Here is a 26361-nt window from a genome sequence, read left to right as displayed (position 1 = left end):
ATGAGGCAGAAGGAGGAGCGGAGCGGCGGCGCGCCCGACCTGCCACACCAGCTGGGTGACCTCCGCGGCGCGGCCCCCCTCCACTTCCCCCATGTCTGCGCCCTGTGCGACAAGAAGATCTTCGACCTGAAGGTGAGTGGTTTTAAGGTCCCCCCGGGGCACGGTTCGGACCCTTGAACGGGCTGCCTGGGGATTGAGCTGGCCACCGGCTCCTGCACCCCTTGCCACCCACGTCCATCGCCATGGAGGTGCCCTGAGAGAAGCGGAAACAAAAGGCCATAGTTTCGCTTAGGGTGTCGTATAACTGTTTCATGGTAATTACTGGGATTTCAAGATCTGGTTTTGTTCCACATCTCGCTGTGAAAGGCGGTGAGAATATGGTGCTGGCGTGAGAAACGTGAGGTCTGGGCGGGGGTCGCAGCTCATCTCATGGGCCCAAAGGAAGGGGAGGAAGAGCTTGAAGCTGATCCCCTGCTTTTCAAGCTGCTGTTGTAACCGCACATCTGCGGTTTCGCCTGCCTCTCCCTTTCTCTTCGCGTTTCTGATCCCAAAAGCTTCCTCCTAACAGCCTTGTGGAAGCAGCTTGCTTAAACAAAACAGTGCATTTTGATAAAATTATTTTAATAATTCCTGTGTTGGGTTCTCTTCCTCCTTCTAGTAGCTCTGAGGAAAAATTAGGACTCGGGGTCCCCAGCGACTTTGGCCTGGAAGCAAGAAGCTGCTCAGCACGTGTAGTGCAGACCATGCTCCCACTTCTCTGCTCATGCTGCCAAGGGAGCTCCAAATTCAACCTCACCCTCAAGAAGAAGCTTCCCAGTTGCCCAGAGAGCCTGTGTGCTAGATCATGTTATATAGGTCAGGTCTGGAGAAGCCTCTGAGCCCCACAGCCGTACGTAGGCGCTGGCTGGTGTTGTTCTGGCCTCCTGGTGAGCCCTGCTTAACAAGTCCTCACGGCCTTTTCCATCACATCACAGGACCGGCACCTAACTGCAAAGGCATCTGTTTTCATGCTGATGGTAGCCTGACAAAAACGTTACAACAGCATGTATATAGGAAAGAAAAGAGCTAGCAAATGAAATAGTACCTAATACTTACACATCCCAGGCTTTTGAGAAATTTGAATATATTTTCATGTTTCCCTTTTACTCTTTGAGCAGCTGCTTGCAAAAGGGTTTGCTGTGGTTACTGCAGCTACAGGACTGGCCTGAAGTAGCCCCCGTCTAGGGCATGCTGAGCATTTCTTTTTTCCATTAAACATTTTTAAAGGGCAGGAAAAATGTCATTACGGTGAGTTTCAGTTGATCTGTTTGTTGGTGTTTAATACACTGCCTCATTTGGATCATAGAAGTGTAAATAGCTAAATGTACTTTGACAAATTTTGCGTATCTATTGAAATGAATAAGCGCTGTCCTGGCTGCCCTGTGTGCTGAGCACCTTCGTTATGGACATTGCAGGAGTTGAAGATGCTCAGTGCCTTGCAGGATGAGTTCTTCAGCTACAGTGAAGTAACAGTTAATAGAAATATACAGGATTTAAAAACTAATACAGAGAAGCTCTCCTTTTGTAAAGTAACTGATAATTTAACTTACAAATAACGAATCAGTAAATGCATTGGATGAAGGTGCGCTTGGCTCCAGCATCACACAGTTTGATCTTCAGCATCTCAGTATTGTTTTTAGAATAAGGTAAACTGAATGGAGAAGCAATCTCTTGTAAATTTGTCTCAGGATTTTTCCTATGCTTATCATCTCTTTGTTTCAACGTAGGACTGGGATCAGCACATTAAGGGAAGTCTTCACATCCAAAAATGTATGGCTTTTTCAGATAAGTAAGTATTATTTTAGAAACACACTTCCAACTGAATTTCTAACAGAGCATCCCTTACTTCAGTGGCTTTGCACCCGGAACTTACTGTCTAATAATTATGCTTTAATATTTATGGCACATTATGCATGCTCCTAAAGTTCTTTTCTTTCTTTTCCAGCACTGCTATCCGGTGTGTGTTAAGCTCAGCAGATGGAACATTGCATTTATCACCAAATAATGCAGCAGTTTTCAATCCATCTAGTATTGAAGGTGAATGGTTGTATGTGCAATAGTTAAAACCACTTTTTTTTAAATGAAAGGGAAGTCAGTCTCTGGGGAAAAGTGGACATTTTAAATGAAATGTGATACAAGTTTCCAAGGAAAACTTTTTACAAGTTGTGCACAGAAAGGCTAAAAGCCAATCCTGTGCCTTTCAAAGTATGAATTCATTTTTCTTTCAGACAATGACTTGTTTTCACAGTACAACGAAACAGTGTATAATTTGGTGTAGAGACTATGAAATTAATTATTATGTAAGTGGGGCATTGCTTACTGAGCACACTAATGCAATTAATATGAGTCAAGATTTTCATGAAATGTGTGTAATCCATTATTTAGATTATCCACCAAATGTCGGCTCATCTTTTATCACTACGTCAGCAAGATCCTTTGGCCAGCCAGGTCCTACATTTACTTCTCCTCCATCAGGGGTAAGAGTGAGTACCTAAACAAATTGATCTCCATGTTGAGATTCTTGTAGAAGCCACTTCTACTTCCTGGAATTAAAACCGTGAAGGCTTCCTTTTAGACAATAATCTGAATATTCAGTCTGTTATTTCAACTTCCCTGCAGCTCTTTTATGCTTTTGATTTTGGCCAAATCAGAACTTGATTGTAGGTTTTTTCCCCAGTGCTAAAAGTTGTTTGCTTGTTAGAGAGATTTGGGGAGGGGGGTAGATGGTTTTGTGTGTATCCCATTGACTTTCCCCCCCCCCATTTTCTGGGTCTTTTTGACCCAGGAAGGTCAGCTTCAGCTTGGAATGAAGGTTTGGATTAGTTTTCACTTACGCTTGAGTACTGATCCCAGCAAGCAGCCTGCCATCTCTCCAGTTATTTGTCTGTAGCAATTGCTCTCTGCCTCTCCCATGCTTGGGTCCTTCTCCCAGGTAGCAATAGTGGCAAAGATAGTGGCTGCAGCGTCGCTAACGGTTACTCACCTGGGGGTCCCAGATAAATTCATTATACTGGACTAGCTTTTCCTTCGTTTATTTTAGTATACTATTTATATCATCTGCTGCTACTGGTAATCTTTCAGCAAGTTTGCCTTGGTGTACAGCCTTCCATGGTTTAGGTTTATTAGTCCCCCCAGCATTCAACACAGGTCCCCAGTTACATTGCTCTAATGCGCACTTGAATTCCTAGCCCAATAATCAAAAAATGCCAGAAAAAAAAGATAACATTACAAGTGGTTCTTACACTGACAAAGCAGAAAGATTTTAAAAGGGGGGGAAAAAAAAAAAAGAAAAGGAAAAAAGAGGCAAATAAAAACAAATCATATACATAATGGAAATACAAAGTTGTTAGGGTTAAAATGAAGCTAAACATACATTGGAAAGCTACGATTAAAGCTGGAGGCATCAAGGACTCATGTTAGGGCGTTCATGGAATAGCAGCAGTAATCCAGGGGTTCAAGTTTTCACCTTGTTAGCTTTTGCGTATGTATCCTGATGTGGTCTCAGACACTCTGGAAAGGCAGGCTGAGTTGTGTCCCTGTGCCACTCCAGTTCGCATCGGGCATTACTTACAGAAATGTCACCCAGATTTGTTTAATCTGACCAATTTTGTACTGTATAGTTTTGCTGTGACAGAGGTTATTTGAAGGGGTTTTATCTTCTGCCTGTCACAGACACTGTGTGTGCACGGGAGCAAAGAGCAGAGCTGCTCATGACGGCTGCCTCCAAGGTCAGAGGTGGAGTAGCAGCGGGTGCGTAGGAATGTTCCTTTTCATCATGTCTGTCAACCTTGCAACAAATGAAATTACTGCTAATGCCAGTATCATTTCTCCTTAGAATCTGTCACTATTTATCATTTAAGCTGCCTGCAGAAGTCATCCTTCTGAATGACCTGCAGTACTATGAGAGATAAAAGAAACAATAACTTTGATTTTCCTGGACGCTGTAAATCCTCTTTTTCTTCAGAAGCTCATCGGGTGGACAGGGAGCTATATTAGAGTTGTTAAGATTGAGTTTGCCAGCTGTCATTCACCTCGCAACCCAGGTGGCTTATAATTTATTACACCTTTGCATGGTAGTATTCACTTTCAGCTAAGCTGCTGCCATTTAACTGAGCAGTGGGAGATTATACTTGACCCGGCATGTAATCATAAACAAAGTGTTCGGATTTCTGGAAGAGATTGCTCTGTGCTATCCATCTGCAGATAACTCTGTCCCTCTTCAGAAGGCCAGTACAGTGCTACAAGTCTTCACTCGGGCATGGAGAGCCATTAGCACTGTAGGGATGGGACTGTCAGTTTCTTGTTATCGTTAGAAAAGATTCATGTGAAGCTCAAGATAGGGATAAAGAATTTGAAGAGAAAAAAAAAATTGAAAAAAAAAGCTGTAATAAAAAAATCCAAATTGGATTGGTGAAATAATATGGCAAGCAGTATGAGGTGCATTTCACTGTTGTGCATCAAATTATTTTTGTAGTAGTTGTCCAGTTGCATTGATAAACCCCTGTAGACATCGGTGGCAAAGAAAGTTAACTTAGAGTCTTATTGAAAATTACATTCAACATTTGACACACAACAGCTCCTCTAACTTCCTGACTGTGGATATGGAAAGTGTGTCTTCCTTTTCTGGCTATGATTTACAGCTCTATTTAATGAATGGATCCAATTTAACTTCAATCAGCTGACAAGATTATTGCTTGGTACAGCCCATCGACTTCTGGTATGAGTATGTTACTACTTCTTAATCATTAATTACAGCAGATTTATGGCATAGCATTTCAATTTAAGCCATTGCCAATTGTGGGGGGGTGGTAACATCTTACAGTCATTTGATTTAACGTACTGCTGAGCGCATGTCCGAACACGGGCTCTGGAGCCTACGTAGGGAACAGCTAAGTCCCATAGACTAGTCCCATAGACTAATCCCATAGACTCTTAACATACCATCTCTTAACAGATCTAACAAAACAAACAGAAGGTGCCAGGTGACCTGGGGTGTTCCTACACTGGGACTGCATTTGCTGTCAGGAAAGTATCCTTTTCCACTGCTAGCTGTAGTTGTATTCTTCTGTTGTGTACTACATGCTGCCTTGACAGATGCACGCAGCCATCTCTTCCTTTTCTATTCAAGTAGAGTTGAATTGCTTCATCTTTTTCAGGATCAGGTCTTTGTTATTTTTCTGCTAGAGAAAATATCTTACTTCTGGACTTTGGCACTTGTTTGACTTGCCTTATGCACCTGGGCAGGCTCTCTAAGATGCAAGATAAATAGCAGACCACTGTATAATACAGGGTCTTGCTGCAGCAAAAATACACAAATGTTTAAGTGGTGAAGCCTGGAGGGAAGGTAATGGGATGAAGGTGTAAATAAGATAACATTAGCTCTGTAACTTGTGAACTTGCTGACAAGCCAAACATTTGTGATGGCTCTGGTGAACTTGATCCAGCAAGGTTACATGATTTGCATCTTCCCTTGAATGGCACAATTTTAACTGAAGGTAGAGTTACTTCTTCGGTAAAATCCTAACAGCAGAGGTCATAAACAGGGAAGTAGTCTGGGAAAGCTTAATCCTGTGTGAGCGATGTTTTGCGTGTCATTAGCTGGGGTGAATTATGTTCTTCTCTGAGTATACCCTCATGCCTCTTCGCAGGAGTGCAGAGCCTGCTTTCCATGTCAGGGAGATGGGCAGCTCTTTGGGAACTGCCCCAGCACTCCAAAATAGACTTCCACCCTTGGGAAGCAATTACCGCACCGGGGGCCGTGTGCCTGTGCCAGCCCAATTCGGGAGCTCTGCCTCTTTGTGTGTTCAATGGTTGCTATGCCCCCAGGAGAAAAGTCCCTCCTACTGCGTGTTGTTGCAATGAGAGGGGAAAGTAGTAAGTTTTCCAACCTAAGGTACAGCTGTGTGTCCTCTCACAAGTTAAATGGGGTCACTTTTACCCCCTGCCCAGTCTGTTCCACCAGGGCAGAAAGAGGATTTAAATTCAGCCCCTGCTATCCTGAACACCTCTGTAGTCACCTAAACTGATTTCTAACGTCCATAAATTCAGCAGGGATTGCAGTGAGCATCTGTTTCAATTTCCAGGCACCACCAGCACCACATATATGAGTGTTTATGGAATACTTGAAAATACTAATTTTTTGTGCATTGCTTGCAAATTATCTACTAAGGGCCATTTACTCAGCAATAATGCATGGTGCCTTCATGTGCAGGGAAGGCACAGAGCCCCCAGTGGGACAGACAGATGCAGACGGGGTGAGGAAGGCTGTCTGACTTGGCAGAGGTTGTGCTGGCGTACCAGATGGGTACTGGCCCTGCAGGGAGCTCGTCAGGAGGGGCTGAGACCTCCCTATGGCAGGGGCACGCTCCGTCTCCAAACACCAAGGGGCCTCCAAACTCTCGCTGAGTACAGTGCAGTGGCCTGTGCCCGTGGCAGCCCAGTCCTCTGCTGTGACATGCCGGGGAGCTGAAGCCCTGGAGTCCATAAGGTTTGAGGTGGCAAGTTACCTTTTGCAGCAGTATCATTAATCCTGTTTGAACAAGAGCATCTCTTCTAGAAATTCTCGCTGGACTTCGTAATGTCCAGGGATGGAGACTCTATTGCAAGCTGCACTGCAGTTAAACATTTCCCTTCCCATTTGTATTTCTAAACCAGGATGTTAAAATATAAGGTTTTGAAGAACGATATTTGTCCTTAATAACAGGTAAGCAGAACAGAACATTTCATTTTTTGCAGAAATGCAAGGTCTTATCTAGTGGATGGAATATCTAAGATAAAAACATCGTTTTGGGTTGTTTTTTTCCCCAGTTTCCCCAGAGGAAATCTACACTGGGTCGAGTTGTTCACATCTGCAACCTCCCCGAGGGAAGCTGCACAGAGAATGATGTCATTAACCTGGGCCTCCCATTTGGGAAGGTCACCAACTATATCCTCATGAAATCCACTAATCAGGTACTGTGCATTTGGGGTTACCAGTATAGACGATCTTCTATCGTCTATTAGCATAAAGACATATTGACATGAAGACAGAATCTTTGGGGAAAATCTCTTTTTTTGTAATAGAAACTTAAATATATGAAGCCTGCTCTTAAAGTGAAAAAAATTGGTGTTCACAGAATGAGGTGATGGCATGAACATGACCACTGCCTCATAGTTCTTGTTAAAAAAACACAGAAATCTCAATGAAGAAGCATTGTAAAACTGTACTTTTAAAAATAATAATAATAATTTTTTAAAAAAAGTTAATAACTTGGCCTTCTTCTCTCAGCCATTTGTTAGGGTTACTTTCAGACTTCTCTTGCACAGCTGACAATCTTGGGACCCGTGCATGCTGCAGCATTGCAGTTCTGCATCCTAACAGCAGCTGACCATGGTGTAGAAGCACCAGTGAGGAAGTGAGGGAAAGGTGATGTTTTCATATATCGAGAAAGATTAGATTCCAGTCATTTACTTTTTAACTAAACTGACTTCTAAAGCATATCGGCTTTAATAGATGGGTTGAAACCATTATTTGCAGTTAAAAGGAGGCTGAGCAATGGACTGAGTGTTACTATTTCAGCTCCAGGGCTGGAAAGCTACCCCGTTCTGTACTATAAAGACATGAGAAGAATCCAAACGAAAATTATTGTGCTGCCTTTTCTTTCTTATACTTTGTATTTTTAATTATGAAGTAGATTTTAAAGCTTATGCACTGCCATTTGTGCTAGGCCTTTCTGGAAATGGCTTACAGTGAAGCAGCGCAAGCCATGGTGCAGTACTACAAAGAAAAACCTGCTATGATAAATGATGACAAGTTACTTATTAGGATGTCTAAAAGATACAAGGAATTGCAGCTGAAGGTAAGATAGTCATTCCTGATCAAATTTCCTGAGTTTTCATGGCACATTTAGATATATCCTGGAGAATACATCTAAAAATCTTGGCTGATTACTGATTTCTAATTAATGCTTTAATATTATGGAAAAAGAAATTAAGAAAGATAAATTAATGAATGTATGTTAATGATAGTTTATACTTAGCTGCTTGCTCTTGTTCTAAATTTTAACTCTTGGAAGAGATCCCATTTTCTCTGGTTGTCTCATACCATTATTTCAAAAATCCCTTCTGAGCTTCCTTCTGAGTGGTCTCCCCACTTTGCTTGGTCTAACAAAGGTCTAAAACACAGCCATGTGTAAGATACAGGATGTCAGCAAAAATAAGACAGTCCTATCCTTTTAGTCAGGCATTAAGCCTGAAGCAATGCTTTTCACTGCTTGCATGCTTAAGCCATAGTACAATCTCTACAACCAAGCAATGATGGCAGGGCTAAACATCACACTGATTTCTTTTTCTTTCTTTCTTGTGAATGAAATTCAGATTAAATTAAAAAGCAAGATTTTTTTTTTTTTTTTTTTTTACATAGGGTCAGAACAGAGCGATAGTCTTTGGACCTTCTGTAGAGAGTGTGACACTTCTGATGCGAACACCTGAATGATGTCCAAAAATCAGTGCTCTTGTGAGCATATTTATGGAAGCTTATGCACTGCCATGTGTAATGCTAAGAGAGTATTTTTTTTCATGGAGACTTGGACTGGAACTGGCAATGCAGAGCTGAAAAGCTTCATAAGATATTATCTAACACAGCACAAAGTTATTTTATAAAATAACTCTGTAATGTTCCAAGTTAAGAGGTTAAGGGGCCTTTTATGAGCCTTGAGAAAAAACAAGTAACTCAGATGGTTTGGTTTGACCTTTGGAAAAGTCTCTTTCTCTCCTGTATGTGTAGAATAATTTAAGGAGACTTAAAGGAGTTGCCAGAAGTCCGTAAACCAGGGCAGTCTTTCTTAATGTGGTACGGTGAAGGGGTTCAGATATAAGGTAGCGGAGACTGTGCATCTTAACATAGAGGCAGAACAGGAATTACCTGGGAGAGTGTGGGAGTTTGCCTAGATTTCAGGAAAATTTTCCGCCTTTCCAATGGCAGTTTTTCAGGTCATGGAATTATTTTTCTCTGCATGAGCAAAAGCCCTTTCTCTTTTTTAAAAACAAACAAACAAACAAAAGTGCAACATGGAAGGGGGCATATGCATGAGATATTTGCCACTACACGCTGCTCTGAGTTCCTGCATGATTATGTTGCTCAGCTGTGCATGCTCCAAGTTTTTAATGAATTGCGTGCACTCCAGCCTGGAGTAGTGCATCTTTTGTAAATGATCTTGAATCTCAAGTAAGCAACACTTCCTGTACGCATCTTTCTTGTACTTAGCTTTTATGAAGCTCTTGTGTCCAAACATAGTCTTTTAGAGCTATACTCCAGAATAAGCTAAACTCTGAGATGAAGAGAAGGCAGTTCATTCCTAGAGGGTCAGAGGTAGGCTGCTATACATATTTAATTCAGATACTAGAAAAATTACCTGGTTTGTTTCGTCTTACATCCAATTCCTAGAAAGTACTCTGTAGTGAATGTGTATCAGGGAAGGATAAGCTGGTTTTCAAAGCCTGTTACAGCAGCCAAGTATGAGGAGACAGTGCTACAATGTAATGGAGCAAATTTTCCATTTGTATCATTTTACTGCTTTGATCATGTTATTGAGATACCAGCTGCAGAGAAGACTGTAACCACGACACTGAAACCAAATATTTCTCAGTAGTAGTATAATTAAATGATGCATGGATGCTGTTTCTTGAAGGACAAATCACCTATATCAGCTTGGACAGTAGTGCAGCATGCTAAACAGTGTCTTTGTCTTATTTAGAAACCAGGTAAGAACGTGGCTGCTATCATCCAGGACATCCACTCGCAGAGGGAGAGGGACCTACTGCGTGAAGTGGACAGGTAAAGTTTCTCCATAGTTTGGAATTGGGACCTGGATAAGTCTGTAAACCTGCAGGTAGAAAAAGCATTATCTGTGTGCTTCCCTCTCTTATCTCATTTGCTTTCTTACTTTGGGTTTCACTTCAAATCACTGTAAAAATATAAGTGGGTACAATAGCAGATACACAGGGCCTATATAATGAGATCAGATTGAAACTGTGCATGTTACGAAAACAAATGAACTCTTTCCTACTGATGATGATGACTCAGAAAATATGCCTGGCATGTGAAGAACACACAAATGAAGCTGCTCCCCTTTCCTCCCCTTTGAGTGAAAAGCATAAAGGCTGGGGGTGCTGCAAGACCTAGTGGGTAGGAGCTGGTTCAGATTAAAATGTATTTGGGTATGTTTCTGATCTGCCTGACTTCTGCACCTTCCAGCAAAAATGGAGAGGAATCACAGTCCTAAAACATCTGTTTTAAACAGATGACCTTTGTCACTTTTGTCTCAGAGATGCCCTAGATGACTGAGTATTAAAGGTACAGACATTCGTGTCATTGTAAAGGTATTAACATACTATAAACTTTTAATGCTAAGCCCCTATGAGACACTTTTAAGAATGAACGAATACGTTCTTGACAGATCTGTGGGGATTTAGTTAAGCTCTGTGGATATGACACTGCCTTTTCTCTTGTTCACGGTGTTTGCAGCTGTGCAGTGCATGTCTGTGAAAGGCCTGGGGTCTCAGGTTCGCAGGCACCAGAGCAGTCCCCATGCGTTTCCAGCGTACGAGAACTTGGTAGACCACAGTGGGTCAGCCAGTTACAGCTGCCTTTTCCCTTTGCAGCAGGTATGGCACGGAGAGGCCCCGCTCTCGCAGCCCCATAAGCCGCTCCCTGTCGCCCCGATCCCACACTCCCAGCTTTACTTCCTGCAGTTCACCCCACAGCCCGATGGGGACCAGCAGGACTGACTGGGGAAATGGGAGAGAGTCATGGGATCAGTCCCCGTATTCTCGACGGGAAGAGGAAAGAGACAGCAGAGAATGGCGAGAGAATGGGGACGAGAAGAGGGACAGGACTGACACTTGGGTACACGAGAGGAAACATTATTCCCGACAGGTGGACAAGTTTGATTTGGATGAACGGATTGAAGGAGGCAGAGGGCACAGAGAAAAATATTTAAGGACTGGTTCCCCTGGCTCCCTTCACCCTTTATCTGGCTACAAGAGCAGGGAAGATGACTATTACCGAAAAACCTCTAAGTCAAAATCTGACAAGTTTCAGAGGCAGCTGCAGGATTTACCTGGGAGATCTAAGAGAAAGGAAGAGGCAAAGTTAAGGGAACGCAGGCATTCTTACAGCGAGGACGCTGCCAGGGAGGAGGTGGCTGAACAGAAGCACAGCAAAGCGTCTGAGGGCTCCAGGCAAAAACAAAGTGATAAGAATAAGGTGAAGAAAGCTGAAAAAGACCAAGAGGAAGATGCTGCTGCTGAAGGCAGTGATGTGAAGGAAACCAAATCTTCTGAAAATGAGGTAAATAGAGATCTCAAACTGTACGTAAGAAGAAGGTAAATGCTGAAGTAATAGATTTTCTGAAATATTTTAAATCAGTTGTTATGGGTGTGGTGCTGGTGACATGCAATGTTTTGCCATGATAGAATCAGGGCATATAGTCCTAGAAGGGAGGTCATCTTATCCATGTCTTTGCCCAGATCATGCAGATCTATTACACTGTTGCAGTGTTGGGTACATGGACATTGTCCTTCTGTGTCAAGGACAGAACCTCTGGGTAACCAGTGAGGGGAAGGGGACAGACAATTCACAACAAAACCCAATGACAATCTGCTGTTTGCATGCAGGTTGTGTGTGCAGGGGCAATTGCCTTAGTGCTCTCTCTTCTACGTCTGTGCAGAATACCCCATAGTGGCTTTCTCTGCATCCATCACCTCCTTCACTGCCTGTGATGTGGATTGAGTTATCTGGGGATTAAGTGGTATTTTACAGGGATGCACAATATTTGTAGCACAATACAGGGAACTGGTTGTTATACTGCTAAAGTGGGGAATGAACTTTTAATGAGGAACATTTTCTTTTTGGTCAACTCAGCAGAGAAATTGGTTTCTATTAATCATATGTCCCTACCCTCAGCTGTGGCAGGGATAATTCACACCACTCCCTTCAATGTGCTGGCAGGAATCTCTTCCCATGGCAGAACCACTGAATCAGCTCACCTGTAAAATTATGGGATCTCTGGAGAAATATTCCCAGTTGGTAAAGTGGCAGCATTTGTGGGTTTGATTCTGCACTGGGAAAAAGTGGAGCGGGAACAGATCAGGATGCCTCATTCGCTCAGTCCCAGTACAGCCCATGCTCATATCCCCATCCTATGGGGATCTTGTAACTGGCTCTTGGCCACTTTGCCTCCCCCAGTCCCCTCTGGTGATACACTGCTGCCATCCACCCCTGGCGACGCTGACACAGGAGGCTGCAGAGCTGCTTTGCTGATGGTCCGTCTCTTGCTTGTGACTTTGTGCTGCCAGGGCCATCTTCGGTTGTTTTTAGTTGACCTTGCCTTCGTTCTTCTCATGTGGGGGCAAGGTTGGTGGAAATCTCTAGATCTTGTAACTCAGCTAGTCCCTGTAACAGGCAGCAGCACTACCTCATGCCATAGATATGTGTGTCTGTACCACCTTTTGTCATCTTTCTCCGTTGGCTGGTATTTCACTGTGATGAATGGTTCCTTGGGAGGAGATGTCAGAGAGAAATGTCAGCATCCTAAATCACCAGTGTTGCACTCTCCTTTGCATGTTTTTCAAGTTATTTTAAAGTTGCTTTGTTAAAAGCACACACCTCCGGGGACTACTGCTAATAATTTATTTTACAAGGAAGAAATAGGTTTGAATGTCTTGAACTCACACTTCTGCTTCGCCCCTCTTTTCCCAAGTGCCAGGTAGTACTGTGGTTTTGTTCTTCCAAAGTATGAACTGTGCAAGCAATTGCATTCTCGACTGATCTTATATCAATAAGCAAAACAGTTGAGGTCTTTTGCAGAGTTTTAACACTACTACTCTCCTTACCATGTCTGAGCCAACATAACAGATGTGGGTAGAGGACAGAATAGTGGAGGCTGGAAATTTTAACGAATTCACGTTCTCCCCCACCTGTCTTCTACTCAATTCTATGATGTAAATTACATCTCTCTAATTTTGTTTAAATTTCTTTTTCCTAATTCTTATTTGTGCAGCTTTGCTAATGGAATCCAATTCTTGGGTCTTTTCCCACAGCCCAGTTGACTTGCATAAACTTTAGAAATAAAGAATGTGACCTTGTGGTGACTTTGCTTCCCTAAACCCAGAATAGAAACATAATAGAACACCACTGTGTTTTGCCATACATGTATATGTTGTATTTATTTTAGCTTGGAAAAGAGGAGCAAGTTCCAGAGAAGAGCTCACCTTCAGTTAATAAACAAGGAAAAGAATCTGGAGAGATTCTGGAAAACACAAGAAAAGAGAAGGTCGGTGACATGTTGTTGGTGCAGCTTCCATGACAAAATGAGTGAAACCCCAGGTTTGGTAGCACATTCTTTCAACCGAAATATTAAACCCCCATGGAAAGGCTTGTAAAGGGGCTATAGAAGGGGGTTGACTAAATTAACTTGCCTTATCTTGACCTCTGCTTTAAGGGATAGCTTTTCCTGAAGTCTCCAGAACTCTTTTTTTAGTTGCTCTTTGCCCATGTACATTGCTTCACATGCATCGCCCTTGGCACTGACAACTGTAAGTAATGTATGCCCAAGTGAACTGTGTAACTTTGTGAACCGTGCCCAAAAATAGGAGATGTGGTCAGGTGGAGGAGGAGGGGACTAATGATGAAAACTTTTCAGAACATTGGCCTTAGATGGACTATGGATAGTAGCCTCTTATGATTGTTTCTGGTTTTAATTAAATAATGTCTTTACAGCACCCCTACTGCAGCATCGCAGTCAGGGACAGCAATGTCCTTGGAATTCCTCCAGCTTCATATCTGTAGGGTCATGGGTTGATGGTCAGATATGGAAGCTATTGATATCTGTTGCTGTAGAAAACTGATCTCCTGGCAAGAACAGTGTCAACTCCCAGAGTTTTCGTGCTGTTCTAGGATTCTAGGAGGGGAAGTGTGGGAATGGCCAAACAGGAGGAGAATACATATTATTAATAGATCATGTGTACACGATGAGTCTGGGAGTTGAAATCTAAGCTGCAAGTGTGTCTTAAAAGTAACATGTACCTTATAATTACTTATAAATACTTCTGAAGTCCAATATTAGTGTCTGAGTCCTGTAAGTCTATAACTGCATGTATGAGGTATTTCAGATTATGTACCTTGGCATATAACTGTAAAACTGATTTTTCTTAAAGTCTAGGCCAATCTCTACCAACACAGTCCCTGGCAGAGGGCTCTTGCTGGTGGAAGGTAGCCACGTTTTGTTAGTCACCGTAGGAATTTAAAGGACCTAGTCCAGCAAAGTGAAAGCCACAGTGGCTAGATTGGGGTTCAGTATATTCTCATTGTGCTGCCTATTTCTCACCACCGTGGGATGGAGGTAGAAGAAGGGGAGAGGTTCATTTCCTTGGGGATCACACAGTAGAGTCAGTTGCATAATAAACTGTAACAGGTTGTGCCTTGTTCCACTGCTTACAGAAAAGTAAGGAGCAGGAAATGGAGAGGCTGTAATCCCCAAGGCAGTTACAGGATCTCCACAAAGTGAAGTTTATGTGATAATTAAAAAGAGATCGCTTGTCCTTGTGCATAAGGTTTAAAAAACACCAAGGCATATCGTTCTTAGAAACTAAAATATAAGAGGGGTTAGGCATGGCCAGATCAAAGTTCTTCGTGATTACTGATGTTCAAAGCCCACTTTTTAACAGTGGTGATCTATAATCACTGACCTCTCAAATGTTTTACATCTTTGTGACAGGACCGAGACTGGGAGAGTGGAAGTGAGATAGAAGGTGAGACCTGGTATCCTGCTAACATGGAGGAATTAGTGACAGTAGATGAAGTGGGAGAAGATGATTTAATTATGGAGCCAGATATAACTGAGCTTGAAGAAATAGTACCAGTTGATCAAAAAAATAAAACTGCTTCAGAAATGTGTCCCTGTATGTCAGCCATGTTAGAACTGAAAAACGATCACAGCCACTTAACCAGGAGTGAAGACAGTTTTTCTCATAAAGCTTTAGAAACAAACTTCAGATCAGCAAAGGGCAGTATAGCTTCTAGCGGCTGTCAGGATGGTGATGAAGATGATGATAATGATGATGCTGTAACTGAAGCATCAAGCCTAAATCTGGACCCGGAGCAGAAGCCAGAGGAATTGCAAGAAGACCGATCTGCTAAAGAGTCTGATCCCCAGCAGAAGGAAGGAAAAATTGATAAGAGCTCTGACACTCGCTTAGAGCCCGAAGATCACCATACACCTTCTGTTCATCTGAAAGAAGAGACTCTCCAGCTCCCTGATACATTTATAGATGATTACAAACAGATGGGATCACAAGGAACTGAGAGCAGAGAAGTTATGGAAATGCTTGTTAAAAACGCTAGTGAAGAAACAAGACACGGAAGCCAAGAGTGTCCAGAGGCCAAGGGTAACTACTGTTTTTTTTCTTCTCAGCCCAGAGAGCCTTGCATGTTTTCTCTGACAGTAGACTGAAATTTATTGCTAACAAGAATAAATGTTGCTAATAGTATCAAGACTTGTCCTTGGAGCAGCTCAGTAAAAGAACCCCAGTGCCTTTCGCCAAGCTAAACCATTAGAGGCTCTTAGCTGAATAGTGTAAAGGAAACATGATAAGCAGCTTGCAAGCTTTCTGAAAGGCATAAGCTGCTATAATTGTCATGTCAAGGTTCACATGAGTTTAGCTAAACTCTTTCAGTGCCCTGCTAAATTTATTTTGAATTGTCAATGAAATGAGTGACAGTCTCTGAAGGTCAACAGAAAAGTATCTGTAATGTCTGGCTGGCTCCTGGACAAGGTGGGTATTCTTACACACTGTACTGAAGCGTTAGTAACATGGAAATCATCCGTAGATTGTTACTTCTCAGTCCCAGTTCACGCAAATACATGCCTTTTGTCAGGACTTGCCTTATCATCTCCTGTTATCTACCGCATGCTGCCTGTAATATAACTGATAGGACATGCTGTGAGATAATGCCAATAAATGTAATCATAGCTGCTTATTAATATTTTAGCTATCAGGAAAAAAAAGATCTTGAGTGTCTGAAAGTGAGTTCAGTTCCTTGTCACACTTTCAAATGAAACTTGAGCGAATGGGCTGTGTATAGTGAGGGGGAGCGGAAAACAACATAGGGCATGTTGGCCAGGAATGCTCTTTTTTGTTGCTACCGGAGTCCGTGTGATGGAGAAGGGTTTGTGAACAGAAGTTGCTGGAAGATTTTTGAGGGTGCAATTTTCTAGCAGAAGATACTGGAACATTTAATGTGAATGTCTGATTTTGAACTAACTTCTTCCTCCAGAACAGATCTGAAACTTGCTCAGTTTTCAATACTTACCTGTTTGGCCTGAAGACGCTTTGCCAGGCTTTGCATATTTGGAGATACCACTACCATGCAAACTCCCTGGGACTGGGAATGGCAAGGTTGGCGCCCCTGGGCTGCCCACTTCATGGGCAGCCAGCCGACGAAAGAGTTGGGTATCCCAAGAGCATAGTTACATTGGTGTTTTCAGCATCTCAGCTTCCAACTTGCCAGCAGGGAGCCTGGAAGCTCCAGGGGAGCTTCTGCTTCCCAAGTTTCTGCCATTGACTTGGTATCTAGGATCTGCAGTGCAAGGCTCTAGGCTTCCTGCAAATGCAGCTGCCAGCCCAGAAGTCAACTTAAGTGGGACTTAAGTTGCCACAAAGGCCCTGGGTGTCTTGAGAAGAGCTAACTGAAGCTTGTGAGTTTTCCAGGATCTCTGCTGCAGATCTGGAAACCTGGGATAGGCTTAAAATTAACTTGAAAGCTAACCAGTCAGGATTTTATATTATTTTCTTTTAAATCATATAATAGACGTATTTAAAAAAATGAAGAAAAATTCATTCTCATAGCCAGAAATTGCAGATCTTTGAATTACAGACTTGACAGACAGGAAGGGTTTGGTCTGGGCAAAAATACATTTGTTTTATAAGAAAATATATCCCTTATCTAGGTGAAATTTGCAATGCAGTAGAAATTTTGTCAGGGTAAGGGAACTAGTTCTTTGATGTAAGAACTGAAGAGTAGGAATCAGACCAGTTTATCTGTAATTCTGTTGCTCTATGATAAATTTATCTTTTTTCAAATAAAAGCAATTCACATATTGGGAAGGGAGAGCATCTGTTCTTTTGACTGGCTTTATCTGCCTCAGCAAATCGATCCACTGTTTTCCACACCTTGAATCTCCTCCCTGTGTCCATTAATGTCGGTCAGCAGGGACCAACCATCCCATCCCTACCAGCCAGGAACCAAAATCTTCAAGTGGCCAAGAGCCATAAAGCAGAAACTATCCCTTGGAGAGCTGAGGATGGGAGAACAGTGGCTCCAGGGAGAAGATGACAATGGTGCTGCAGGGATCCTACCAGAGGAAGGTTTGCTCTGCCCATGCAGCTCCTTAGGCAGTTTGGGGATTTGCTTTCAGCAGGTCCTGCTGCCCCCCCCCTTTCTCAGCAGCCCCTGTGTTAGCCCAGCTCTGTCACTGGTCATGCAATACCATACGTGGTTACAGAGCTGCAGTCAGACCATGCTTGTGCCAGAGGCACATATAATGTTATAGATCTATTTAGAAATTAAAATATGAAAAGAAAAAAACATAATGAAAGTGAAATTAGAAATAGAAAAATGGTCTAGTGGAAGAAATAGGGGTGACTGCACAGTGTAGTATAGCTGTTGGAGTTGCATTGAGTAGGCCTCTGATTTGAACGGAAAAGCATTTTTACCAGATCTTACTTCATTTATAGATCCAACCAGAAAGTGTTCCCAAGAAGTTTACAAATGTCTCTTTAAACTAATAAACTGTTTTCATTCAATACATTTATTCATTTGTTAAGCAAATTCTAGGTACCTGGAAATGAGATCTCTGGAATACCCGGAGGTAGAGTCTAAAAGAAGGCACTCTCCGCCAGGCTGGGAACAAGAGGACGTCTTCACCGAACTCAGCATTCCCCTGGGTACGTTCGGATGCCCAGGCCGCCCTCGGCCTGCAATACCGCCCACTGCAATACTAGAGCTTACAACAAGATGTCACTTTAAGGCTACTTGCTATATTTGTTTTTTAGAACAGATGTGAGGAGAGTGAAGGAACAGGGTATATGACAGAGGGGTGGCTGTTGAAAGAAATGGGCTTGTGATTATAGATCGTTGCTAATTTCATTCCAGATGAATGGCAAAAGATAGCTGTTAATGTCACTGATGAGACAAAACAAGTTCCCTTGGACTATATATGAAATACTTAGTAATTGAAAAGTCTTTGTCATAAAAGTATTGATTATACTTTCAGTATAAGCAAAAGGATTGGTTTTACTGCGTAAACACTGATCATGAGTAAAACACCTGGAAGAAGTACATCCTAAAGAGCAACCTGTGTAACCTAAGCATGAATTTACTGCTAATAAGTACTATGGCTGTTCTAGCCCTTGAGGTTACACAGTGAAGTTTCCAGTCAATATTATGTACAAGAAGGTACATTTTCATATCTAAGAGAGAAGTGGAAGGTGTATTTGCAATGCACAGGATTTTAAACTGCAGCTCAGTATCACAAAATTAGGGAAATCAGAGAAGTGAATCCAGGATTCAGTCTTCGTATCTATGTCATTTAACTAAACTGCAATTTTTTTCTTTGAAAACAAGTTTATTGTGAAGGGGAAGGGTTTCAACTGACATTTTAATGTAATTCAGAATTTCTCAATAGGTGTGGAATTTGTGGTGCCTAGAACTGGGTTTTACTGCAAGCTCTGTGGACTCTTCTACACAAATGAAGAGACAGCAAAGACAAGTCACTGCAGAAGTACCGTTCACTACAAAAATCTTCAGGTAAAAACACACTTGTAGCTAGCTAGCAACTAGCTCATGGGGTGGACTGTGCATAAGACAGATGATGCTACAAAAAATTAGGTTTTATTCTGTGGACAGAATTCAGGTGAAGTGAAAATTAGATAAGCAAAACTTTTCAGTAGTTCCAAGTGTTAGCACACTAATTTCTCACTCCCAGATCCTTGAAATCAACTTCTGGATCATAAATAAAATGAGGCCAGGTGATAATTTGATCTTCTCATTTACATTTGGTCCTTGTCACTAGCACAGCGTGCAACTCAGATCTTTAATTCTCTGTTCTTGAGGGTCCCAGACGCTTCTATCACTGGGAGTGAGCCCAGCAGCAGCCTTTCTTACTTCTTAATTTCAGGAGCATTAAACATGCCACTTGTTTAATAATGTTGCCAGACTTATTTTTGCATTAGCCTGAATTTCTGCAGCGTGTTTCAGCACGCAGTACTTTGTGACGCACAGGCTCTCCGAGGCATTTCCTGTGACCCACTGAAATCACCTCCCTGTGCTACAGAACAGCACGGCGGTTCAGTCACGCAGAACACCACTATTGAATAATTTCTGTAAGGATATGCAGAAGCATGTAATTACTTGTATGGTTTCCATAAGAATATACCATAAGCATATCAGCACTTGACAACAGCACACAGAGACCATGGGTGCTTGCAGTTCAATCAAAAGACCCTACCTTTATCACTTTTCAGATGCACAGTTGATAGTATCAGTCATGATAGCATGAACATTAACTGCCCTGTTGCTGAGGACTCCTCAGAGGAGGTAGCCTTGCCTCTCATCTCCTTGAGTCCCTCCCTGCCTGTGTGCAGGGTGTGTACACTGCAGAAGACACTTCTGTTGGCATTTACATACTCTTAGCAAAAGTCATGAAAGAGCAAAGCAAACTGCTCCTTCTTTCTCTGTTCTTTCCCTCTGCCCATAGTAAGTGCTGGAGCTTTGCTTCTCTTCAAGCAATTGCCGTCTTTGCCTAACTGGCTAGTAGGCATTAGCTCTTCTAGTGACACTCAGAGTCAAATAATTTCTCTGGGAGAATTTTCTTCTTGACTTTCCTGAAGTTACATAGCTGTGATCATACAAAAGCCTCTGGCTTTGAAAGACTGTGCCTGCAGAGCTGTGATGCTTGCTAGTAATGGATCCTCCAAGTGTAAGCTTGAAAAACAGGTGCCCAGTTTGCATGCCTTTTTTAGCTTCATACAAAAAAATCCAGAGGTGGCACCACTGAGTGCAGGCCGTGTATCCCATGCGAGTCTATCCCAAAGAAACTCGTGCTAAAGCAAAGATTGCTACTCCAGCCCCTGCCCCTGGCAACTGGTCCCATAGGAAGAAGAGGGATTTTTTTCATTTTCTAAGTTATTTTGTTAAAGTCATAGAAAAAAAGGTCCAACTAAAACAGAGTCAGTGTGGAAAAAACCTCTTTTTCTCCCCATTAAGACATTTCGCATGAACACTGTGGTAGGTATCTAACACTGACTTGAGGTAAGAGAACAAAGACCACAAAAGCAGTTAAAATTAAATATGTCAAATATGGTAATGAAAACAGACTGTTCTGTCGAGCCGTACCTCTTATCTTACTAAATGGAGGAAGTAAATGTCTCATCCAACTTTTGCCCACTCAAGTGGAAACTCAGCAAATTTTAAATAATTGTTCTGTATTACTAGAACCCTTTTAGTTGCAATAATACTTATTTATGCACTCTGCAAGAAATGTCAGTCGTCTTCTATGATGATGCAATTTAGTGAGTGTATCCGCCAACATAAGAACTATGGACTCTAACGTTTACTGTGTGTGAAGCTATGGGACTGCTCCTGCAGACTGCCTTTCTGTTGTCTTGCCTACATGACAAATACCACTGTCCAGTGACAACGACATTGTCCCAAATGCTCTCATGGCTATGAATCTTTTATAGTTGATTTGCTACTTGTCGTCTTTCATGTGATCTCCTTGGAGCCACATCCAAAATGTATGTTCAGTGTTTGGATTTGAATGCAAAACTAAACAGTTTGCTTACTAGTTTTCTTCCAAAAGCCTTGCTTAGATGATAACGATTTTGTCTTGAAGTAAAATAGTCAACTTTGTCTGAGTATGGTGCCCCTCGAAGAACAGCAATCGCTGAAAAAAATTCAACTGTTTCTTTGTCAGCCTTGCAGACTTTTTGTAATTTTCCATTTCTTCAGCTTAATAAATTATTTTCCTAGGTGGTATTTATATTTATGGATCCACTGCATTTTCCATGTCCAAAAAAATCCATCATTTGGCCATCCCTCCCACCACTACCACAAAAAGCTGTCAGATTCATCTGGTGTAAGCTACCTTGGCAACTCAGTGCAGCATTTTATCCTGTTTTCCACTGGCTTTATGCAGTATTCATCAAAACTTGTATTTAAATGAAAAAATATTTTTTCCTTGTCTGTCATTTTGCTATAAATTAATCTGAATGTCTGGTCTGTGAACTTCAAAACTTATATTTGTAGTACTCATAATAGCTGACAACATCAGCTAAAGGTGTGGGATAAACCTCAGTCTTATTTTGGTGGGTAATCATTAAAAAACAAAAATGCATGGGTTATCTGATCCAATGACAAGCGTTAGTGATTTATTACAGTTCATGGAGTACAGATCACTTCTCCCAGCCTTTATAGACCCTATATCTCTGTATACTACTGTAACATTTACTCTGGCTTTCTGCCATATGGAATTTTGTACCCAGGGATCAAGACTGAGAGTTGTGTAATTTCCACAGCCAAATCTCTATATTCAGAGTAAAAAGGGTGCAGTCGTCATTTTGTCACAGGTATGCCCATTCATTACCATTACTGAGTCCTTTTCAGATGTACCTCTTATATCCAAAACTTGTATTTACGTGAGACAACCTGGCAGTCCTAACACAGCCCTTAGTTTTTTTATATCCATTTCTCATTTCACCTCTTCCCCATGGATGCCAAAGTGTAAACTGTACTCTGGGGGAATCCTGCAAGTAGATAAAATTTTGCAGTGATGTGAGATGGTCTTTTCAAAACAAATCAGAATGAATAATCAGCTAGAAAAGAGAGGTTTATGATGCTAATAATGGCAGGTCAGTTATTCTTGCATGTGGTATAAGTCATTAACAAGAACATCTCTACATTATTACGTGGGAATTTCCCATGTGTCTCTCTACACTAGCTGCTGCTGAAGAAGCTTCTTTCCATCCATTTCTAGGTCTGTTGACCTTGCATAAATACTTCGATCACCATTTTCAGACCCACACCAGTTCATCGTCCATTTTGTGTGCAGCTCTGCCAACTTAAGAGCACTGCCAAAAGGCTGAAAGCCTCACTGCCATGTCTGTATTTTTAAATCACACTGAGTACTTAAAGCACTGAAAGGCTTCATCTTAGAGAAACACAATAAATATAAATACTCTAGCCAAGACTGCTAAATTGTGTTAATTATTACTGAGTTTGATTATTCCTTTAAAACAAATGTTCTTGTGCAAAAGGTATATCTCTGAACTGGACATGCTGAAAATGTAATATATATGCTTTAGATTATGACTCAGAAACTGCATCTGTTTTCAGACACACCGGTCTTACACTAGCATAATTCAGTTCACTCAGTGGAGTTCCTGCTCTATAGCATATGGGAGTGGAGAGTTTGCAAGGAGAAAAGGTGAGGTCTAGTTACATAGACTGATGGGGAGTCATGGTCCTCCTGGTTCTGTCAACAGTTCCCCTTGTGGCACAGAGTAAATCACTGAACTTCTGAGGCTCTCCATGTATTGAGGTAGTTTGGCTGACTCAGCTATATTTCCTGGCTTGAATTTTCACCAAAATGGGGCTTCTATGTGTTTCCTTCCCTTTTGAGATGCTGGGAGATTGTGTGAGCTCTGAAAAGGCATAAAGCATCCCATATTGAATATTTTCAGTTTTGGTAACAATGCTTTGTTTTTGATGTGATTGCAGAAGTATCTATCCCAGCTTGCGGAAGAGAGTCTGAAAATGAAGGAAGAAGGCAGCCATCTGCCTCAGGATGACACTGGCATTGTCCCTCACTTTGCGAAGAAAAAACTATGATGTGGATGAACTGGAAGAGCTATAATGAGTGAATGCTGATTGGTTTTTTTTTTTATTTTTATGATATAACTGTCAATTTGCACTGTACAGAGGAGGGGAAATAAAGAGCATGTTCCATGCATCTATGCCCAGAGTGCCATTAAAAACCAAAATGCCTGAAACTGTTTCCCACGGTGAAGCAATGCTGGCATATCTGTAAGAAGTGGAGCAATTCTTTCTCACACTCTGTGTGCAGGGAGTGGTTTCCTAGATTAAATCAGAATTCTCAGGGATTCTTAAAGTTTTAATTCTGATGTGACACATCAGGTCAGGTGGAGTATTTAGAAGCACTCAGCATCCTCCAGTGGACGCTGGAAGGAAAGGAGATGTGACTATAAATAGGCTTTAATGTTGCTTAAAATATCTTCTGCCATTTCACTCATTGCCCCAGTGAGAAGTAGGATTTGCATAGGACATCTAAAGCCATTGTGCTAAAACTAGTCAGTAGATGGCATAATATAAACCCCATCAGCATCCACCTCCATGTGTCTTAGAGCTTGGTGAAATGATAAAATGTTTGTTTGTTAAGCACTGACTGTACACTGACTGTGCTGTATGAATGCAGAGGGAGCCACAGTCTGTCCCAGGGACCTTATAGCCTGAACCCAGCACAGCGAGAGCAATTCGAATGCACGTGCTGACAGCTAACCTGCTCTGGTTTTCAGCATTTTCCATGGTGTGATCAGGATGTTCTCCAGGTACCATTGTGTTTGAAACTCTTCTTTTTGATAATTCTAAAGGGTGCCAACTTTGAGTCTTACAGACTCTCACGAGAGGCTTTTTAAAGTGCCACATGTTCGGACCATGTCTCTTTTAGACATTTTATTCAAGATCCTTGCTCTTGGGGTCTTTTTGTTTTCTTCCAAGCTTGCTTTTCCTCATCTTGGCAACGTTGAATTTTCCTGGTTTTCATGGAAAGATGCCAGACTTTTAATATTGTTTTTGTATTTTATTTCCCTGAATTTTTTAAGGCGAATACAACTGATGGCTCACAGAGTGCTGCACTGAGAACACAGGATGCACCAGCAGCTCTGGCATTATTATGAGCTATTGTTTCTGCACAGTTGTTGCTTAGTATTTTGCAGAGTCCCTTTGAAATGCACTGTACAAGTTTCTGGTTCATTTCAATAGGGCTTTGTGTAGTAAAGTGAATACGTACGCAAACCATTGCCAGAATTGATCCCAGAGTTATGCTTTTATAAAATGCCCCACGCAATCTAGACAGATGGGGATTTGCAGACATATTTCCATTCTTTGCCTGACTCTAATATTCATCATGGTATGTTCTGTAAAAATTGCTGGTGCTGGATGTCCTGCTTAGATGTTGTGCGAGGAAATAGTTTCCCAGAAGGTTCTAGCCATTCCTAAGAACGACCTGGATGTTGCAAAATATTGCACAGTGGCTAAATTGCCAAAACTGCTTCCACCAAAGTATTCGTTCCATTATTTCTTGTGCCAGCAGCGATGCCTGTTCTCTGAAGTACCCTGTAGCCAGGCAGTGTGTCTCAGAGGTGCCTGGTGGTGTTGCCTGAAGCTCTGTTCCGTTTCATGGCCTGTGCTTTCCACTAGTTTTTACCAGAGGTGGGTTCAGATTTCATATTTGGAATTCCTGCTTCTCGCAAGTTGAGGGATTCTTTGCATCCCAGATTCAGACGTGGCCTATCCAAAAGACAAGGGGAAATGAAAAACATTACAGCCTAAATCCTCCTTTGTCCAGACTTGAGGTATGTTAAGACGGGTCACTCTGTCGTTTAAAACAGCTTCTTTTTGTTTTTCCCTACGGAAAAAAAAAAATAATAATATTGCAAACCAGGTATTTTTCCTTCAAGGGTTGGGTTTTTCTTTGACTCTTTGTTTTTCACATTGCAGTGAAATTTGAGCACAGGGCTGTTAGGGCGAGAGCTTGTATTGCAAGCTGTAAGATTACGAAAATGGCAGTAAAGATTGTGCAATTGTCTTATAAAGCACAGCTCTCAAGCTGGTCAGGTATCATCTGAATATGAAGTTCCCTTCATGCCCTTCAGCACAATCTGAGCACAAGGGAAGGAAATCACTACAAATGCAAGCATCAAATCTTTGAAGCTAACCCTGCTATCAAACTGGGGCTCTCACCGGCCTAATGGGAGCTTGTTAGACCATGTGGTTAGGCTTAATTGGATGTGAGACATAGCTGACTGTATATCAAAGTCATGTGCCTCCAGCAACTTTATCCCCAGGTAACCTCAAATGAGAAAAGTATCACTGTTATTATTCTTTATTTGTATTGCAGTAGGAGCTACGGGTCCACTGCCTTTATTATAGGCACGGCACAAATGCACAACAAAGACTTTCCCAGGCCAAAGAGCTTTAAATCAGACTTTCCAAAAACAGACAACAGGTGGATACAGGCAGGCAGGGAAAGCAGGAGGTAACCATGAGATTTTGACTGGCAGCAGAAGAATAATTAAAATGAGTGTTTACCCAGGGGCTTATTTTTGGATTTACAGGAGACGATTCAAACTACTTTCCCCCTCCTCTGGTTCTGAACCAGGTTCACTCCCATTATTCACAGCTTGCATATTTAACCTCCTTTGTGTTCCTGGCCAGCTGCATTTGACACGCGAAATCCCTTCTTGAGAGAGTGGGCCTTGGTATCCTTCAGTCCGTGATCGCTTAAGTTTCAGTCTCCATCCAGGGCTCCAAAAGCTGGAGTCTTGACTAAGGCTCACCAGGAACTGTCCTGGCTCCAGATACCTTGTTTAGGTCATGGATACAGGTCCTTGCTTGCCACTGAGGAAGGAGGAGGCTCCAGATGGCATCTCTGCCCTATGTGGTTTCCTCTTCTGGAGGTAGATGACTCAGATGAGCGATGCAGGTGCAGTGCCCAGCCCCGCAGACGTGATCAGACCCAGACATTTGTAGAGGTTTGGACACCCCGTCCCTTTGGGCTCTGTCCTGACACAACAGCAAAATCCTGGGTACAGCCAAACAGGCAATTCCCCTTCTGAGAAGGTCCTTTCTCCCCCTAAAACTAAACATTTGAAAGCAGTTCAAAGCAATCCCAAGTCTCAACTAGCTCCTAACCATCCCATGGGTTTTTCATCCCATCAGTTTTCAGCCTGATGCTCTTTGAGAGCTCAGAGATAATCTCCGTCCCTCTCCAATGGGATATGGCAATGCTGGCAGGCACTTAACTCCTCAACTTCTCTCTACCTATTCTGCTGAGGAAGAAGGCCACCGTAGGCAGCTGCTTACCTTTCTCAGCTTATGTAAAAATGTGTTGTTTCTTTTGATTTATTATATTTAAAATCTTGACTTTTTTTTAGTTGGCATAATTCATCATCACTATAATCCACGCTGTTTATTAATACATATAT

The 26361-nt window shown here is 42.1% G+C and overlaps 1 protein-coding gene across 1 annotated transcript; it reads left to right on the top strand.

Annotated features, from left to right (window-relative positions):
* Positions 1-22966, top strand: RBM20 (RNA binding motif protein 20). Its single transcript, XM_009581393.1, has 13 exons — positions 1-132; positions 1767-1828; positions 1985-2076; positions 2425-2516; positions 6847-6990; positions 7746-7877; positions 9774-9853; positions 10684-11368; positions 13254-13352; positions 14796-15465; positions 17905-18024; positions 18765-18886; positions 22856-22966. Exons 1-13 carry the CDS (start codon positions 1-3, stop codon positions 22964-22966), a joined length of 2541 nt encoding a protein of 846 aa, XP_009579688.1.
* The last annotated feature ends 3395 nt before the right edge of the window (positions 22967-26361 follow it).

This window comes from Fulmarus glacialis, unplaced genomic scaffold, assembly GCF_000690835.1.
Source record: "Fulmarus glacialis isolate BGI_N327 unplaced genomic scaffold, ASM69083v1 Scaffold49317, whole genome shotgun sequence".
NCBI lineage: Eukaryota > Metazoa > Chordata > Aves > Procellariiformes > Procellariidae > Fulmarus > Fulmarus glacialis.
Note: the sequence above shows the minus strand (reverse complement) of the source record. Positions and strands in the feature narration are given on the sequence as shown.